This window comes from Cuculus canorus, chromosome 3 (assembly GCF_017976375.1).
Source record: "Cuculus canorus isolate bCucCan1 chromosome 3, bCucCan1.pri, whole genome shotgun sequence".
NCBI classification, from domain to species: domain Eukaryota; kingdom Metazoa; phylum Chordata; class Aves; order Cuculiformes; family Cuculidae; genus Cuculus; species Cuculus canorus.
In genome coordinates, this window is record NC_071403.1 from 20,403,269 (window position 1) to 20,424,089 (window position 20,821).

A 20,821-nucleotide genomic window follows, 5' to 3' on the forward strand; every position below is an offset into this window, starting at 1 on the left:
CCATGACTTATGAACAATCTCTGTAGCAGTGGCTATGCATTTAAACAATAGCAGTGTGTGTGTAAACCTGGATTTCCTGTTCACTAACAACTCATGTAAAATAACATTAATTTAATTTTCAGAAGCAACGTTTCTCCTGTTCTACAGTAGAGGCATACAAGATGATAAAATACCTTACTCTGAAGAATATAGTTTTCCTGACCCAAACGAGAAAGCTCTTTTTCATGCTGTGTTTTCAATTCTACTAACTTTGTCTCTATTTCCTTCTCTTTTTGTGAAACCGTGCTGGTTAGCTGCTGAATCAAATCACGAGCTTTGTTCAGGTCCTCTTCTGTATCTTGCACTCGTTTTAGCAAATACAGTTCTCTGTCACAACTTTTGATAGGAGAAAACGATAAATCCTAACAAAAAGAAAATTTCAGAGAAACATTACACTGAGCGGACAGCTTATAAATAAAATTGACTAGTGGGATTTTTTAACTGGCTTGCCTGTCTCTCAGCAACAACATAAGGCACTTCAAAAGAATAAAACCACATAACATTAAGAGCAAAAAATCCTGCATTTACTTTAATGAGATACTTTCTCATTTCCAAAATATGTATGAGAAAACCACGCTAAAAAACAAAGACACAAACACCTCTCATATGAGAGCCACTATATGGCTTCCAGAATTATTCTATTGCATCTATCTATGCATCTTAGTTTTTGAATAGCAGTAATGACTCAGATATTCTTTTTATATAGTTTATAAGGAAGAAAGAAAATCCATCATCGTACTGCAAATTCAGACATCTTGGACAAGTCAGAAGATACTACTAAATAGTCAATGTGATACAAATAGATAAAACCCCAAGAGACTGTTACTATTTTAAGAACATGTTCTGTTTAAATTGCAAAGTTTTCCCCTTTTCTACCACAAAAGAGTTATTTTTAGAAACTAATAAGCAGGCCAAATTTAAGTATATAGAATCACCCAAGTATTGGAATTCTCCAAGCAGCTGAAAAGCAGTATACTTACATATTTTAAAAGCAAAAACTCGTATTTGACTAAAGGTAAGTCACTAAGACTAATTATCACTGTCTTATGATAATTATTAAGTCCTGACAAAATAGGCTTCCAAACCAAGCTGTACATACATTAAGAGCATTATTATTTTGATGATTATTATAATGATTATTACTTACATGCTGATACTGCCTGCAATAATCCACAGCCTGGTGTCCAAGATTATTAACAACCGATTGGCCAGACCTAACTCTGTTAATACTTCTCTTCGTCGTTGGTTCATTTGCTGCAGATTTTATTATCCTAGTAGCAAAGAAGGCTTCTTCATTTAGGCAGAAAGTAAAACAGAACAAAATTAAATCCAGACTTTAATGCCCTTTCAAAAAAATCAGTTCACCCCTTAGGCATATAAATTAAGTAGTCCATGATCTGAATTCTGAATGAAATGTAGAAACTTGAAAGAAATGATGGAAAACTTTGTAGATTATTAAGTAAGGAATGGATGATAAAACAGAAGACAACGGAACAACTGAAACAAGTAGCTGGATAATAAATCCTTCATGAAACAATGTTACTTCAGTTCTCTGCTCCAGAAATGCCAGTTATCTAAGTATACAGAAATAGAACATATTTTAAGCTATGGTGAAAATAAGACACAGCAATTTTCAAAATGGACTTTGGAGTGCAGATAGCACACAAGGACATGAAACATCTATTTGATTTAACAAATAGAAACTTGACTGGTAATCAAAAATCAGGGAAGTTCCCCCTAAAGAGTAACTATGTACACGGAACCATTCACACTATAGTCTTCTAAAATACAGACAATAACAACAGCTACTTCATTTCTACCTAGCAATTTAAGTTAAGAGCTCCACCTTAGGAATATTAAACTTCAAAACAAATAGGCAATGATAATTTTCCAGATTTAATACTTTTTACATTTATTACACTATGCCCTCACAAAGGTGTTCCCTTAGTAATGATAATTAGTAGATTGTTTAATCCAATGCCATTCTCTCCCTAGCTATAGAGTCCCTGCAAGACGCATCCTAGTGAGATTAACTCCGGAAGCTATGTAGAATGGTTGTAGCTACAGAGGGAAGAACACGTCTGAACGAGGTAGTGGACTTTCCTCAGGACTCATGATTTCCTCAGGACTCATCATTCACTTCCGCCACCTCCATCTGGCTGTACTGCCTCTTCTCCAGGGAGCATCACAACAATCCCCTGAGGAACGAAGTTTTCCTAGTTTGACAGATGCCAATGAAGGATCTTCCTAAGATGTGCAACATAATCCTAAACTGCTTTTCCCAGCACTGTTTGCAGGGTTTTTAAAAGCGTTACATGCTAGAAGCATGCTACAACCTGGCCATCTCTAGCATTATTTTCCATGCCTCAAAGATAAGAAACATGATCTGCAAAGATGCTAAGCTGAATTATCTCATTAAATTCTTCAGGCTTAACCCAAAAGTGATTAGTGATCGTGTCCCTGTACTTGACATTGGTGAGACTGCACCTGAAATACCGTTTGGTTTTGGGCCCTGAGTACAAGAAGGATAAGGAGGTGCTGGAGTGCATCCAGAGAAGGGCAACGAAGCAGGTGAAAGAGCTGGAGAACAAGTGCTATGAGGAGAGGCTGAAGGAATTGGGGTTGTTTAGCCTGGAGAAGAAGAGGCTGAGGGGAGACCTCATCACTGCCTACAACTGCCTGAAAGGAGGTTGTAGAGAGGTGGGCACTGGTCTCTTCTCCCAAGTGATAGGTGATAGGAAGAGAGGAAATGGCCTTGTGCAGAGGGAGGTTCAGATTAGACATTAGGAAATTTTCTTCACCAAAAGAATTATCAGGCACTGGCAGAGGCTGCCCAGGGAGGTAGTTGAATCGCCACCCCTGGAGGTATTTAAATGATGGGTAGATTAAGTGCTTAGGGATATGATTTAGTAGTGGACAGGTACGGTTGGGCTTCATGATCTCAAAGGTCTTTTCCGACCTAGTGATTCTACGATTCTAAAAATGAAAAAGTTCAGTCCTTAACGTGAAACTCAGCTTTCACAGGACTACGTTAGTATTCTCCTTTCTTTAGTTTTAGAAGAGACATGAAGAGAAAATAGGACTTTATTTTTAATGTTTTCCTTGTAACTTGGGAAAACAAACACAAAAAGAAGCAGCCGAGAATAGAAATTTGGCATCATACACAGAAGTTAGCGTGTTAGCAAATCTTTGCATTTACTGTAATGAAAAAATGTAACTTGTAGATACTTATTTTTAAATAACAGCATATTCTATTGCTTTGGTCGTATTAGTGACCAACGGGTATGTCTCAAACATAGTGGTGGTGTATGTGAGTGGAAACAAGACTACAATGCAACCCTTCAAAAGACTCTCTTTCAGCAACTTCATGCTGGTACAGAAAAAAACCAGTACTTAATTGAATTTGGGTTTCAATTTCTTCTACAACGTTTTGAATTTTTATTTTGGTTGGTTTCTTGTTTTTTTGGTTTTGTTTTTTTTTGTTTTGTTTGTTTTGTTTTGTTTTATAAAAACATTACGCATGAACAGCAAGGCTCTCTGGCTCTTAAAACTCACTTATGATAGAATTACCTTTAGATCTCAGTCTATCTGCAGGACTCTTGGCTTTCACACCGGTCTTTTTGAAATTTTCTTTTGGTGTTTTCTTTTCATCAGCTGGAAAAGACTGTTTTGATAGTGAAGTGGATTTCCCATATCCAGAACTTCTAGCCACTCCATGAGGACCATATGAAGACTTCTTTTTATGTAAAGGCGCTGGACTTCTGATATTCTTGTATACCATTGTTTTAGTTGCCATTGATTCTAATTTTTCATTCTTCAAGGAAGACTGAAGAGCCTGTCACAGAGAGCACATCTGTTTAAAACAGTTTTTGGGCACTGTGATCTGAAGGTAGCTTTCATTACTAAAAGAACATAGAACCAGCTACCAGAATTACAAAGCTGTAATATTTGGTGGCAAGCATTATTTTCAGCCAAATAAAAAGTAGGTAATTTTGCAGAATCTATTAACTCTTACTACTTCAAAACTATGCATAGTGCAAACATTTTGTACTAGCTCTGTTTAATTGTTCTGGGAAGTTGTATTACATTATAGGATCTTTATCTTACCAAAGCAGGTAGCTTGTGACAAAAGGCTAATCACACGGAACTCAGAAACCCAGAAATGAATAGGGGAAAAGTGGCAGGCAGAGGAACCCTACCTAACCTGATCACCAGAGCACACAATTGCAAAGACCAGCAAATGAGAAATCTTAGCCTGTTTGCCCTCATCAGAAACCCACAAGGATGAGTCAGACAAACAACTTCTCTCCTTGCAATACCTTGCCATACCTTGCAGGGAGAAGGTGTGATTGGCTAGAGGAGTGGGTGACTAATGCAGGGGGAAGGCTTGGGACTGTGTAAGTCTTTTTATGGAATGTTTGAGAATTGGGAAAATGAACAAAACTTACAGAATGTTTGGGGAAAACATAAAATCCTAGGTGAAAAGAGAAATTGAGGTGGACCAGGTAGGAATAAGTGGGAAATAAAGGGAAAACAAGATTAAAGAAGCTGGTGACAAGACCAGGTTGCTGATCAATATGACTGTCTGACTAAGCCCTGCAATGATCATTGCAGTCTCTTCTACATTCTAATTGAACTGTATTTCTGTCTTCTCTGTAGGTATGCTCTCTATTCTGAACCTGTGTGTGTTTATACATGCTCTCCCAATGGGAACAGGTGCTCAGACTCACTACTAGCCTGAGCTGGGGACACAGAAGCACAGCAGCCTTGCCTGTATTGGGCTGGGACAGGAAGAATGCTGCTGGTCCTAAAGTCCACTGGATTTGGCTACCTCTAACAATAGCAATGGTAAAATCAGTTTCAAGAAAAACAGGAACAGTCTCTCAGTTTCTAAATGTCAGACCATGATCAAATGAAAGGCAATTGAAAAATATATACATTTTAAATGTATTTCCATACAACAAAAAATCTGGTTAATCTTACTTACTTGTTCAGTTTTGCTTTCCTGTTGCAAAAGCGGAGACTCTTGAACTATTTTTTCTTCTAGTACATTGGGCTCTATTTCACTGGTCTGGATTTCTTTCTCAGTCACTCTCTGGAAGTTATCATCACTTACTGCTATCCGCAGAAAGATGCTCTCTTTTCTGTTAAATTTGTCAAATGAGTTTGTGTCCCAGACTGTATTATTCTGCTGCTCTTCAAAGGGCAAGTGGCTGACAAGGTCATTTGCTGTGCTGCCTATCAGTTTCACAGCACTACAAGAGGAAGGAATAAAGTCATATATAGTAAGATTCTTGCCTTTTGTTTTTTCTATCACACTGGAAAAAGTGGGCCATTTTTCCTTTAGGTATCAGCTGTAAAAACTGCTTGAATTAGGAAGAGCCACTAGGCTGCTTTTAACAACAACCTTGCAGATTTAGTAATACAGATTCACTCCCACAGTGTGGAACAAAACCCATTTCCAAGCAGTAACTGTTTTTGCGGAGGTACCAAACTCAGCTACAAGTTGAATAACTGCAAGCATGCAAGTAATGCTAATAAAACAATGAATGTTAATTTCTGCAGGGTGCAGCCACGCATAAGCTCCCACAAGTCATTTGCTAAGTCTAACCTGTTTCTGACAGTTCCAGGGCCTGTGCTTTCTGCTCTAGGTGCCACAGTTGGAGCAAACCAGGAGGAGCACAGGTTAGTTAGATTCGTGAGAGTAAGCATACTAAGAGGATTTGATCTTAGGTTATTGAGTTTGGAGAACTAGGATAGAATGTGGACTGAAATACACGTATGGAGGAGAGGAAATAGCAGAACACTTGGAAAGCACAGATCCTAACTGTGACAGCTGCAAGAGCGAGGAACGCTCCTCCAAATGATTTGACAAACATTGCTGCTATTCACTCAAAGTTTGAGAATCCCTGGTCTAAACAAATTAATCCTATATATTCATTTCACAATTTACTTCAAACGCTATAACACCAGTGCGAGAGATAATGAAATTTCAGTATTTAATTAGAGAAAAAGAGAAATTAGTTATTTAGTAAAATGTTTTTCATAAATAAAGACTTAAATTATTACAACACTTAAAATGTATTCTGAAATAAATACCTTTCAGGCTCCGCAGCAAAACTTCCAATATTACATGCATGTCCTTTAATTGGTTTCATCAATTCTTCCACAGTAGGTAAATCTAATTAGCACAAAATAAGATAAGCAAAAAAACCCAAACAACTTAGAAAAAAATATTTGTAAACAGAACTGTTTCATAACTGGAGTATTAAAGATATTACTAGTGAATTCATTTTACATGTTTGTATAATACATGCTTCCCTTGGAGGTATTTACCTGATTCAATAGTTGACATGTTTTTTGAATAGATGTCATTATTTTGCGAAACACCTTGCACTAAGCATTCAGAGACTGCCACTGGAGAATCCTGCAGCTTTTGCTCATCGGTGTCTTGCAAAGACTGATCAATATGATGGTATGCTTGGTGTAATGCTTCAATGTCACTGGTGGTTTGTCCATAGGAAGCTCCTGGGAAAAATGCAAGCTCATAAGAGACACTGCCGGATTTTCTGTTTTAAGAAGCATCCCACTGGAGCCTGTGTCCCAGTTACTAACTCAGTCTATTGCGTGGCGAGAACAGTGATTTAGGTCATGAAAAAAATGTTTTAAAATCTCATTTTTACTATAGATATAAGGAGTTACCAAGTTAATTAGTAGACAGGATACAGTCTTATCTACCGCTGGCACGCCTCTCCACCCTCCTCCCCTGCCTCAATATTTTATCAGTATTAAAACTAACAGCCTATGGGACATAACTATTTTAACAGAAGCCATTGAAGCCACATACTGGATGTATATGGCATACACTATTGCAGTGATAAGTCTGATAAGATGATATATTTTATAATCATGTTCAATGCTGTCAAAGAAGAATTTTAGCTGCAATGCATAACCAGACAGTAAGTAAAGTCATACTGTAAAGTCAAAAGCGACTTTACAATAACTAATAGTGAAAAGGCATCTTTTTAGCAGAAACAGGACTTTTTCCTGAAATTATTTCCTACTCCTTGCAAGATTTATTACTAAAAGCCAAAGGGTTCACGTTCATTGATAAGGCGAGAACAAAGGAAGACATCTGAGCCACCCACCCTACTAAAGGGTTTAGGGTTTGAATTTTGTTGTGTGGGTTTGTTTGGTTGTGTGCTTGGTCATTGTTTTTAAAACCAACCCTTACCTGCTTCATTTATTTCAGTTCCACTGACTTCTTCACACAGATAATGTTCACCTAGAGCTACATCTGATGTTTCAATGGCTTTTTGAAGTTCTGTAGTTGAATCTTGTGAATCAAGTAATACAACTAAAACCAAGAAGATAAATGTTAAAGAGAACATAATTTGCTTTATATTCCGTATACACTGGAACTAGAAGTACACCAAAACTTATCTTACGTACTAGACATGCAAAAAATGCTCTACATATCACCCTAATACCATTAATAGTAAACGGATTAACTCTGATTGCATGCATCAAAATCTGAATACTGACTAGATACAGTAAAATTAAAAATTACATTGATGATCACTGTAAGTGCTAACCTGCCGATTAATTTTTAACTATTTCAGTCCAACAGACTTCCAGTAGAACACAATAAAATCAGGTGAAAAACACATAAATAGTAAAAATCCGGTAAGAAAGTTTCAAGAAGTTATATTTAGTATTCTCCTGCTGAATAAAGTTTACATTTTACCTTTAGCCAGCATGCCAGCACTTGCTTCTTCCTAACAAAAATATAGAAAAAAAAATTACTTTTTCAGTTCCATCGGGAAAAAAAAATATCTTAAAGCTAGTCCAAAACATAAGAATAGTTCATAGGATTAAGCAGTTTCTCACGCCCCAAGAATATACACTTCTCTACATCTCTCCTTAGGATGCCAAAAGGTTCTCAACCTCCTGTACTCTATAAGCCCACCCACAAGTGACCTGGAACCAAATGCTACTCTGCATAAATGGAACAATAGTTTTGTACCTTCCTGGTTCTCTTACATTGTAATTTAAGGAAATAAAATAATTTAGCAGTAAGTAGATTACTCTTCTGTTCTTTTCAAACATTTATTAGAAATAATACTCTAAGTGAGTTTTAGAATTTTAAAAACCATTCATATCTATTATATTATTCATATCTATTATAGATGAACATATGGTGCTCCATAGATGCCTTTTATAAAAACAAATAAGAATGTGTGCTCCAGGAATGCACCTGATGTGCTCCAGCCACATGTACTCCACATCAAAAGAACCAACTAAGCAATTTGACAGTAAAACTCCCAAAGTTCATACAGTATAGAGTTTTATTTCTCTGTCCAAACTGCTTCTCTGCACAGAACTATTTCCCTCAGTGTGTGTCTCTTTCTGGTGTAGACAGCACCTTAATAGCTCCAAGACAGGCAGTAATCGCTACCCATTCCGAGGCTGAGGCTCCAATACGAGCTCATGGTTTGTGCACTCCTATCCACTGTTCTTAATTCAAAGGAGAAGTAAGCAGGAAAACCTGTGAAGAACGTAGCCCTTTCAGGAATTTATCTCAGGGAAGTGTATATCCTTAATAGAACAATATAGTCCCAGGACCACTGTAGTCTCTTCTTTCAGATAGTGCATGTTATATAAAAGCTTACTATATGTATAGTTATATATTGTAGAGGTTTTACAAACCATTCAAGGAATACAAACATTTGGCAAATCACACCTGTTCTTGAGGACTTAAGGCAACTCCTGACACGATGTTTTGATCGACCTGACTTTCCTCAGTTTTAAAAGCAGTATTAGCATCTGCTTCTTCTTCAAAATCTTCACTATAGCTGCCTGAAGAGTAAAACATCAAATAGAAAGAATATTCAAGTGAGCAGTAAGGGAAAACTATTTTCTTTTCCCCATTCTCTTGTGTAAGAACAGCTACAGCCACCATTACGCCTTTCACAAAGACAACAAAAAGGTTTCAAGACCAGGTGTGATAATAAAACTACAGTGAAAGTCATGTAGCATCTCTAAATTCAAACGAAGTTTGTCTTATGATCAGATACATTTTACTTCTGTCTCTTCAAGGCGTATTTCAATTGACCCCTTTCATTCAAACACTTTCTCTCATTTTGGGGTGGAAATGATGCAACTCCCCGCCAGCAAAGTACTCTGTACATCCACCCTGATGACTTCAGCACTTCCCAGACTCAGAATCTGTAATTCTCTTTGACCTGCTTTAGTGGCCCAACAGCCACACTCAAGAGTAAGCATTATTTAAAAAGACAAGCATGTCAAGAGAACGAATTTTACAAGCAAGCCAGACGTTTTTCCTTCAGTTACCTAGATCCTTCGACAAGTTCTGAAAGCTGAAAACAGCTTCCTCATACTGACTTAAGGCATAACAGTGCTTATACTATTCCTGCACAGGTATATCTACTATTTCATTTGCTGTTTCATGAAACAGCATTTTGACAAAGACTAAACCAAACCACCCAGAACACACAGCTTGATCATTCCAGGTATTGCATAGAAACTCTTTTTCTGAAAATCAGAAGTGTCAGTTTCATAAAACTGACTCTAACAACCACATAATTTCAACCTTTTTGTTAGGAAAAAGGCTACAAAATTGTTAAAGCATTTCTGCTACAACTATCATGATCTATTGTAGTCACAGTAATCAAGCTTTCAAAAAGAAAAGATTTCCTGTGATTAAGGTTACAAATACAGCATTTTTAGGTTTGGGAAATCCAAGCCTGAGAACAGGACCTCTCAAAAGTTCAGCTAAATACATAAATTTGAAAATACAATCTGTGATTAAATTACAGCAATATACTCTTTATTATATGCTAGTAATGAAGAGTGAACTAAAAAGACCTGACGAGTGAAAGATGAATAAGCAAGATGAAACAAGTGTAGTATGGAAATGTGGGGGGGAAAAGTCAGGTAAGAGTAATACAGCAAATAATAGAGGTTAAATTCAGGAACAAAAAGCTGGTACAAAGATGACAGCTAAGACACTGGAGTAACTCAAACATTAGGATAAAATTCAACATCAGGGTCTTTTTTTCTTCATTTTTTGGTGGATAGGAATTTTTTATTTTCTGTTTATCTTTTAGGTCACAACAGATTAAAAATCCACTCAAAAAAAAATCCCAAAGCACTAATCCACAGTTTTCATTTTTGTTATTCTGTTTCATGACGTTCTCTCAATTTTTAGTGTATACACAGCAATTAAAAAAAGCCTAACAAAAAAGTAAGAATTTTCAAATGAACAATTCAGATAGATGTTATTACCAGATTTCTCTTCATGTGCAGGTTCCTCTTCTCCTTTTTCATTTTTTTCATTTCTGAGAAACAAAATGAAAATTTTACTCTCTTCTTGGATAGAAAATAACTTTTTTTCTAACTCTGAACTTTGATACTTCTTACAATTAACAATAACAAAAATGAATTTGTCTATCATATCATACCATAGGTAAGAAAGGCAGACAAATGTCAGCAATTATTAAAATAAATATTTAAGTCTTTACAGCTGTCCATAGTTAAAATTCTTGAACTTACACTTAAAATTACTCCCTTTCTGCATTCCCTCCAACATCTACATTATCTTCTCAAACAAATTTTTATCATCACATTTGCTTTCCTGTTCAGACCTCCTCATACTGCATTAACAAAAAAACATAAATCTCTCCTTTGTTTCCCCTTTTCCTGTAAAGTTAAAGTTTTGTCCTTACCTAAAACTCTCCAGCATTCTGATCTTCCAACTGTTTCGATACTGGAAGTTTCATTTGCCCTCAGCATTTTTAACAAGAGCAGCCTGAACTGCCCCTTCATCCATTTCTCTCACACATGCTTGAAATTATATTCACATAACTGATTATAAATGGATTATCCTAGCCTATGAAGATTTTATATCTCCTAGATTAATTTATAACATCATATCTAAGGGGACATAAAATCTTTCCTTATCCACTTCCTTATTATCAGTTGTTAACTCTTCATTTAATCACAGCTTACTACTGAGTTAAGCACAAGACTGTGTAGCTATGCCCAGTCATGACCAAGTCCTGCTACTCCTTTATTTATTAAGCTTATTCCTGATTTTGTCTTCAAAAAAATGCCAAGCCACAACAAACAAAAAACTGATTGCAATCATACAGGACACTGTCTCACAAAATCTCAGTGGTTCTACCCGATCACACGTGCCCATTAATACAGTCCACAACATTACTTCATTATAAATTACCGTACAAATGGAGCTAGTACAACAGAATCATTGGAATCCATTTCTTTATTTAATCTTGAATAATCAATAGTAGAGGAAGCTTCTTGCTCAAGTTTGGCAAAGAAGATTTCTTTTTCTTCTTGCTCTTCCAAGGTATCCAATCCAACTCCGACAATACCTTCATTAGGCCCAGAAGCTAAAACTGAGTCTAAAGTTCAAAACAAAGAATAAACTAATTATATCTATGCTGCATATGTGCACATAGAATAGTCGTAAATGTTAACAACAACTACAGACTGACTTGTAAAATATTAACAGTATCAAATCATCACAAACTAGTACTAGAAGCCTCCTGTTCACGCAATGCAGCTCACTGAAGTAAAGAATCCTAACTTGCATTGAATTAAGATAAACTGCTTGTAACAGTAATTTATTTAGACCCAGCTAACTTCATTAAATGGTTGTGCTCTCAGTTCTCACCATTTGTCTCCAGGCTGTCTTTACTTAAAGAAGCAGCAACTCCATTACTTTCCTGAAGCTGCAGCTTTTCCACGTGCATATTCTCATAACCTTCTCCCATAGACTGTGAAGCATTCTGTATCTTGACAAACTTTTCCTTGGCTCCAAGCATTCCTAGGAAAAAAGTTGCAATATTCTTGACTATCATCTAAAAGCTATTTGTATGACATCTTGGTATTCTACCAGAACTACCAATTTTAATCTCATGTTGCAATGGCAAAGATACACAGTCTCATAAATCATGTTCATCTGACTTCCATTTCTATTATGAGATACATAATTCTTTCTTAATTAGAATGAATTAGGCTATTATATACACTATCCTCTCATCCTCCATATTTGCACAGAAACCTAAAGTTCAGCATGGGGCAAATGTAACAACTGTAAAAGCTGATTTAATGTAATTTTACTCATGGAAGACAATCACACACAAAAACCATAAAGGAATAAACATTCCTTTATTAAAAGCCTGTTCGTTTCCTTTGATCTACTACTCCAGCGGAAGCACTACACATTTTTGAAAACTGTAGCCACCAACTTAGCAGCTACATTTCATTTGTTGCTAATTAAATGATTTAAGGAAAAAAACAGTAGCCAAAATTACTTGAAGGTCAGAGATGGAACATCTAATTCTTCCATTCTGTGTGTTTATGCAACTACAACATGCAGTTACTCTCCTTAGTGTAATTTCATTGTTGTGGGAGTTCAACATCACCTTACCAACTTTATGTGTGAATTCTGCTCTCATAACGCTGCCTTATCTACAGTCTTTCAGAAAACTAAAAGCCAAACAGTGCAGTACATTACTAGTAGAAAAGCAGTACCAACTCCCTTCTGCCTGCTTCTAAAACACAAAACTTTATACTTGATTCTTTAGAGGTTCTTTTAGGAGAAGGGCTAGAAGAAAAGCTGCTTATGTGTTACATCCAATGACATTCAAAATGACTTAACCGTACTCACAGGAGGGAACAGAAACCCTGCCCTTCTTTTCCAACATGAATCTCCAGTTGGTAAAACAAACCAAGAATTTTTTGTTCTGTGTGGCCAAATGATGTTTAGACTATAGCTGTGTCCTTGTACTGAACATACCAGGAAGGGTGAAGACACTGAGAAAAGCTCATTTCCTGCTGGCAGGAGACTGCAGGAGATGCGTTCATCAACCATCCTTCAGATCAGGAACACTAAACCAGTCTTCCATGTGCTGATCACGTGCTTCTCTCTTAAGAAATGCCATACTTGCCTATATCATGACAATGGAATATCCACCCTCCTCAGTACCAAAAATACACCCAGGATAAGGTGGGGTGAGGAAATTAAGAGTCTCAACACCTTTTCCTTCCCTACTGGGCAGTCCTTCGCATGTGCAGTCTGATTGGAAGAGCCTCCCTGTTAAGAAGTAACTGTCTTTGATACTGAATTCTGACTGACTTGCCTTGCATGCAAGAAATAAACACCAGATATGTTGACTAAACATCAAGATCCACATGTATACTAAATTCTTGCTTAAATAAATACACTTTGCTACTACATTGAAAAGTATAAAATGAACAGCCCAAAGTGCTGAACAGAAGTAAAATGCATAAATAGTCCATTTCTCTGGTAGCTAAATGGAGGAAAAATTTACCCAGATGGCACTCTATTCTAGTTATCAAGGCAGCAAACATCAGCCTGCAGCTGGGTCACAAGATTTTTGCAGAGCTTCACATTAGCCATAATCTCACCAGACCTCCAACCCTCTATTTTTCAACGAGAATGTTAGTAGAATCAAAGATAGACTGTCACTGCCGTCCTATACAAGATTTACAAGAAAGAAGACAGGAATGTACTTCATTAAAAAGACAAATTGAACTTTGAACAGTAAAAAAATTTAGAGAAAGACATTTTCCCTGAGTTGTTTTACTTATATCATCTCAAACTCAATGACCTTTCTGCACACATTAATCTTGAAAGTTTCATGGGATTTCTGTAAGCCATCTAATAATTTAGACCAGAGGTCTTTTTTTTTAGAAAAAAACCCACCTCCCATAATAATCTGAAACTCAAATACTCTTTTGCAGCCACTGACTTTTGCAATTCAGCCACTCCAATTCCCAGACACACACCTCAGATTACAGGGGATACTACTGTTGATAATGAAGGCAAGAATGTCTTTTTTTACCAGCCCTACACTATCTGAACTCTGGAAAACCTATCAAACTTGGGAAAAAGTATCAACTTGGACAAATTTCAGAATCTCTCCTCACTGTGTTTTTTGGCTATTTGAACAGTCCTAGTGATTTCCATTTGTTCTTTTCTGAAAACTTCTTGAAGAAGCAGTTTCCTTGAACTCCAAAGATTTTACTAACGATATCTTCACATTGTCAATTCGTGCAATATTTTCTAAGGCTCATGATACATGGTATTCTTCTTCTAAGTCATGCCCCTTAAAATTCATTAAAATAAGAAGCTGAGCTTCACTTAGAAAAATATGTATAATCACCATACTGGGAGAGAAATTGTAAGAATATAATTACAACGGACTCAAAACTACATACAATAGCAAACATACATTTAAAAACTACCTTCTTTTGTCCTAGTCTGACGAGGGAGGACCTTCAGAATCAAGCCATTTTCACTTTTCAACATCATATAACATACAGTAAATTTGTTACCCTCAGAATTGTCTGGACTGTCAGAAGCGAGGCTTCCTTCTTCTTCATTAAAGTACGACTCTTTCTTATTCTTATGAAATTTTTCCAGCATTTTGAATTTAGACAAAGCCTTGCTGCGAGATGCACTGGAAGAAGGTTTAGGGGGAGCTACTTTTAAGTGTACACAAACATTTTTAAGTTTTTATACATAGTGGACAGGGAAGAAAGAGAAAAATAAGATATGAGAATTCAAATTGCCACTTCTTAAAAAGTAATGCAGATCAGTTTCTTGTAGACTGAATTATCTATAATTTTCTAGCTCTAACTAAAAGTTAAAGTTAATACCTATAATTGAGAATAAAATTATTTTATCTTTTTTTTTTTTTACTTTTAGAAGAGACAGATTTATTCTTGGTCCCCATATACCTTGCATTAAAATACACTGTTCTAGGACCTCAATATATTACCTGAAAACAAAGAAGACTAGTAAAATACTTCAACAATAAAAGAAGTTTTGTACTACTAGTTTTGAAATAAAGCATCTAGATCAGTTCAAAGAAAAGTGGAAAAAAATGGGTGCATAAATGTGAATTATTATTGTCTGTCGCTGTCAGGTACAAGAACTGCATGTTGTTTGCTCAAACCCTCCTGAGGACTTGCTTAGCAGCAAATACAACTAAACACCTTCCATTCACGTCTTTAGGTAACATGCCGAAAACTGTTCTCTCATGATAATTGCATGATAGTCAAACCACACACTTTATATACTTTAGGCTAGCCAGGTGCACGGCACTCCAGTTAATCCTTGTTCAAATTGTCAGGGTGGAAGGGTCTTCTAAATCACTTAATTAAGAAAAAAAATCTTAGTTATGGGTCCTCTGAATTTACACAAGAGAGAGCAAGAGTAGTCTAGAGGGTCAGACCAAATACTTCTGCCATCTAGAAACAGGACTAGGGGGATACGCAACCAGAAACTAACACAACCCAGGAACATCCGAGATGACTAAAGGAAGCTTGTGAGCATATGGCAGGTGCAATGCAAAAAGAGAATCGGTATGATGTCCATTCTGCTCCAATTCATGGGTCCTTTATTCCCTCAACTGATGTTCAAGTCCATCACTTTTCTAGATTCATATTCTCCCCCATTTACTGGGAAACTAAAAGTGTTGACAGCATGCCTTCCGCTGTAAATGCACACACCTGATGCCTTTTAAAACAGCAATTTGAAATAACTGCCAAACTCCTCATATTGCAAATATTAAGCCTAATTCAAGAAATAGATTCAGTTTTAGTGTTTATCTCCCAGACCGAGATGCTTTATAGCTATTCTATGCAAATAATGCTTATTGAAAACAGGGCATAACACGTGCTCTAGAAAGCTAACAGAGAGACGTTCTATAGGCTACACAGTAGATCAATAACATGATATCAAGTGCCAAGTATTCCTTTGTCATAGATCTCCAAAATATTATTGATTTGCTCTAACTGAAAACCAAAGCCACATTTAAACTAGAATATACAAGTTAGTTGCTATTGTCATTTGCACAAAAGTATTTCCTGGAACAGTATTTATAGCTGTTAATTACATTTTGGAGCTTCACTTCAAATAGCACAAAAAAGTGACTTCACATAAGAGGCTGAATCTGAATTTACACTGACCTAAATAATCTTGCAGATCAAACAACTTAATTTGTCATTATTAATCCAACTGTACTGTTTCCATTCCAGGGACTGCATGCACAGAGGAGCCTACTCATCAGCAGAGGGAGAAGAATCACATCAACAGAAAATAAATATAATACTTCTCTGACTGCAGTCTTTAGAATTAAACAAATAGAACAGTGACTATTACTATTCATTATTAATATTCAATATTCCTCATTAATATTCAATAAAGTCTATCCTACTACATCACTATAGGTAGTGATGTATGATGCAAGGACAATTGAGCAAAAGTTGGCACAGTTACCAGTTTCTTCAGGAAATGACAAATGAAGTACATGGCAGCTTGCTTTCAGTGAGAACACTGTGGTCAAATGGACTATTTGCAGAGGATTTTCTACAGGAAATGCACTAGTAACACAAGGTTGATACTGAATAAATTTAACAAAACATATTTAATCAAATACCAGCCTCAGAATTTGAATGAGGATTCTTTTGTTCACTATTTTCCACTATTTCAGCATGGCTTTCCAGAATTTTCTTCTCTTTTTTCACTTTAACAAATCGTGCTTGAAACTCTTAAAAGGTAAGACAAACAGCAAGAACAGACAGGCAAGCAAGACAGGACAGTAACTCTTATTATCCAATTTCTTTTTATAATTTAATCTACGAAAGCAAGTAGCAAGAACATTTGTTAGTGGTAGGTCAAATATAGAAGACAGTATCTTGAATCATAATTTGCACATTTCGGTTTAAAGCTGAAGAACAGGAGTTCAAACGTGCCTAGAATAACAAGCCGAGTTATTTTGAAATATACTTCATACTTCTCAGCAAAATAAACAGAAAAATTCTATGCTGTTTACCATTAATGTACAAAACCAAGTGAAAATAGGCTATTAGTTAAAATATCTATCTACACCTTGGCATTTCTGTTGATGCGATGCCTTGGAAAAAACAGTCAACCAATAAATTGTATAGCGTACACTTAGTCTTTCAGTCATCTCTCTCTCTCTCTCTGTCTCGTTCAAGAAAGCATGATAGAGATACCGAAGTAACTCACAAAGAAAACCTTAAACTGGAAACAACTCATCAGCTTGGTGCATTACTCAAACTAATTAGCCAGATTTTGTACTTTGTTACTATAACAACGTCCATACAGTGCCACCCAAACACAATAACTCATACATATAGAGCACGTATTTGTAATGCATTGCCTCGCTGTAGGTGAAGGTAAGATCTGTATATTTACATAAGTTTGATTCATGATGACAAAACTTTATTAACAGGTTGTCAGCTAATATCATTATTTTTGAAGTCCCATCTGCAACCAAGGTGGATGTCCAAAGCCTAGAAGGCTATGCAGAGATCTCTACAAAATTTCAAACTATGCCAACATTATATTTTCAGAAATTAAATTCAGTTTATTTTCTAAATTTCAGCATTATTATTATTTTTTCCACATGACAATTACTTTGCTATTTAGGGCACATTTAGTAATTTCATAAAAAGCTACAAATCTAAATTATCTTCTTCTCGGTCATCCTGTGCAGTAACGTGTATTTCAATGCTGCTGTGTCTTCATCCACTATTAATACATCTGAACAACATGCTGCACAACATACACCTGCTGAAGAATGTTATATTCGGCAAAATTGTATTTGACAAACTAATTGGAAGCATGCAAGACAGAGACTCACAGAGGGAAAAAAGGAGCAGTTCTAAAAGCCACGCTGAATTCCTTACAGTCACCTGACCCGTCATTTTAAAACACTGGAAGTATATCTACGTTAACTAAAATCACAGCATGGTTTGTGGCGTGTACACACATGTATAAATCCCCCTCTATGGGATTCATCATTCTTAGTTATAACCACATAGAAATTATCTACTTTTGCAACTGCAGAGGAAAACTCAGTTTACACTGAAGCTGGCTGCTGGCCTCTGCAAACGCCTCTCTATTCGCTGCAAGGTAACCTGCCCTACAACTAGAGTTTAGTTAGCAGAAAGGTATTCATCATAATACAGATTGCTTCTGTATTACACAGTTCCTAATCTACGCCTGTGCCAAGGCCTCTCTGCTTGGCAATATTAAAGTACTAGTGGGGATATGCTTACTGCATATGTCCTACAAGCGTAGAATTCTACGCAGAGAATGGTGAAAGAAGTGTAGATGAAATAAAACTAATTTTAATCTGGCTGGAAAAAATGGTGCTCATGGAAGAATTCAGGGCATAGATCTAGCATATTTACACCAGTTTCTAAGTAGTCTCAGTTTCATTATGTCCAACTGCCAAGGAATGCTGGACCTTTGATTCAAAAAGCATTATACACAAATTACTTTCAACTCCCTCTGAAAATATCCAGCCCCTCATGAAGAATATCAATACGAAGATGCTAGCTTCTTTTGCAAGTAAATGGATTCCATACTAGTAAAACTGGGTAGGCTCACCTTCTGAATGTTTTCCTGTTAAATGAGAAGTTTTCTTTAAGGCAGACCTTAAAAAGTTTACCAGAATTCTCTTTTTATTTTATGCAGATCGAGCATGTTTCAGCTGTAATAGCTCTACCTCTAGTTAAACTACACAGCAGATAATATATTCTTAATTTTAAAAATAAAAGTGGCGGAACTGGTTTGGATGAGAATAACTTCATATAATCTTCATATAACTATTTTTTCTGATTCTGCTTTGTATTGTACTGAACCCAGACAAGCACTGTTCTCTATAACTTGTAATCATCCTGCCTTTTAAGTACCTATCCCAGCGTTTTTTGGTTTAAGAAGCATGAGAAGCATCAAAGTGATCAATGGGTTGCCTCAAGCTTCTCAGAAAAACCCTTTTAAAAAAAATACAATTACATTTGAGTTTTATACTTTACAAACTTGGATTGTAATGTTCTAAAGCACTTGAGGGGCATGAACTTAACATGAAACCAGGCCTATGTGAAGCGTGAGAAAGAACTAGCCTGACCTCCTGTGGCCAAAAACATTACAAAACTGTGTTATTTACCACCATCATCTGAATCTTCCTCAGATATCCACCATGGCACTGAATCCTTTTTCTTTGTTTCTCTTTTCCTGGGCTGTCCCAATGTCTCAAGAATGCTGGATTTTTTCTTCGAATTTCCAAGTGAATCATCTGAAAGAGACTGAGTCAATTGCATACAAGATTAAAGACAGCCTTTACATTTTCACATTGTTCAACTGTATTTCAGCCACTTAGTTCCGGACTTCTGAGTTCAGGTGCCTCTCTTTACTTCCCACTGTCTTGCCTTTTTCGTGCAAAGTTCAGTAAGAAACAAAAAGTATATTCATGTGGCATAATACTGCATATCATAATAACCACTGCCAGAATTTGGATATGTTAAAAGTTAAATGCTTAGTAGAATATATGTCCATGTGAACCGCATCATCAGCTCTTTTTCAGTTAGTTACAACACATAAGAACCAAAATCCTGACTACATCCCTGAAGACAGTGAATTAAAGCAGAAACAGTTTTGCCTTGGCCATGCTTTGTATATATACAACATTACTAATAGTTGAAAAATAAATCTTTACAAACAACATTCTAGCCTCCTGCAAGTCAGATTTCAGAAATTGATTTTATGCTTTGCGTTCATGGAAATTAATGGAAATGCCATAGCTATTCTTACCCATCTCTATGTTTTCGCTTTTGTTAGTTTGACTGATGGCTTAAATCAATGGAGAAAAAAAAGTCTATGAGTATGAACATCCTATGAATTTAAATACTGAAGAGTAATAGGAAGGAAATGACCTACAGACACAACATTAGATAGCAGCACTTTTTTAAGTGATGCAACTTTTTTGAAAAAACAAAACCAAAAACAAACACAAAAAAATCCCCAAACTGATCTCTGTACCTTTCCTTTATTAAAGCTCTTTATGGCTTACAGCAAGCTCAGAGCCATAAAGAGCTGTCCAGACATTGAACAAGGAAATACATTCGTTAAGCTACTGCACCGCAACCTTGTGTGTTATGTATTGTGTTTCAACTCAGTAAACATGGGATTAAAGAGAGTGGCTCACTTTTTATTTTTAAGCAACCTTTTAGCCGTATTTGTTAAAACAATTGTCCTAAAGCATCTTAAAGAACACAGTGAGCAGAGTTAGCAAAAGCTGTAAAGAGTAAGACACAAAGAATTCACATGTGAAATTCGTCACATCGGAAAATTTCAAAACTTTCACTTTTTTAATAGCCACAAATAAAACAAAAGTTGAAGTATGAATAGAATCATAGAATCTTAGAATCAAAATTATTTGAGCTGGAAGGGACTTTAAAGATCATGCAACCTCCCTGACATGAGCAGGGACACCTTCCACTAGGTCAGGTTGCTCAAAGCCCCATCCAATCTGGCCTTGGAGACCTCCAGGGATGAGACATCCATGACTCCTCTGGGCAGCCTGTTCCAGTGTCTCACCACCCTCGAAGCAGAACATTTCTTCCTAATATCTATACAGCCCCTCTTTCAACTTAAACCCCTTACCCTCTCATCATATTACTGCACCCCTTCCCAGCTTTCCTGTAGGCCCCCTTTCATTACTGGAAGGCTGCTATAAGGTGTCCCCACAGACTTCTCTTTTCTAGGGTGAAAAAGCCCAACTCTCTCAGCCTTTCCTTGTATGGGAGGTGCTCCAGCCCTCTGATCATTTTTGTGGCCTCCTGTGGACTCGCTGTAACAGATCCACGTCCTTCCTGTGCTGAGGACTCCAGA

At 36.5% G+C, this 20,821-nt stretch overlaps 1 protein-coding gene across 11 annotated transcripts in view; it reads right to left on the reverse strand.

The window, feature by feature from the left end:
* Positions 1-20,821, reverse strand: part of CEP162 (centrosomal protein 162) — a 48,989-nt gene that overhangs the window by 21,511 nt on the left and 6,657 nt on the right. For 6 of the 11 annotated variants that reach the window (XM_054061790.1, XM_054061784.1, XM_054061788.1 and 3 more), the window contains 15 exons: positions 19,098-19,236; positions 16,557-16,667; positions 14,359-14,598; positions 11,759-11,911; positions 11,300-11,486; positions 10,348-10,400; positions 8,783-8,898; positions 7,787-7,817; positions 7,274-7,396; positions 6,376-6,567; positions 6,139-6,220; positions 5,027-5,294; positions 3,610-3,874; positions 1,187-1,329; positions 174-401 (listed from right to left, as the gene is read on the reverse strand). In XM_054061790.1, the coding sequence (XP_053917765.1) occupies positions 174-401; positions 1,187-1,329; positions 3,610-3,874; positions 5,027-5,294; positions 6,139-6,220; positions 6,376-6,567; positions 7,274-7,396; positions 7,787-7,817; positions 8,783-8,898; positions 10,348-10,400; positions 11,300-11,486; positions 11,759-11,911; positions 14,359-14,539 (2,022 nt within the window). In that variant the 5' untranslated portion in view covers positions 14,540-14,598; positions 16,557-16,667; positions 19,098-19,236. Of the gene's footprint in view, positions 1-173; positions 402-1,186; positions 1,330-3,609; positions 3,875-5,026; positions 5,295-6,138; positions 6,221-6,375; positions 6,568-7,273; positions 7,397-7,786; positions 7,818-8,782; positions 8,899-10,347; positions 10,401-11,299; positions 11,487-11,758; positions 11,912-13,421; positions 13,572-14,358; positions 14,599-16,556; positions 16,668-19,097; positions 19,237-20,821 lie in introns of those variants that run through there. The other 5 variants (XM_054061782.1, XM_054061787.1, XM_054061783.1 and 2 more) reach the window with 5 other exon arrangements.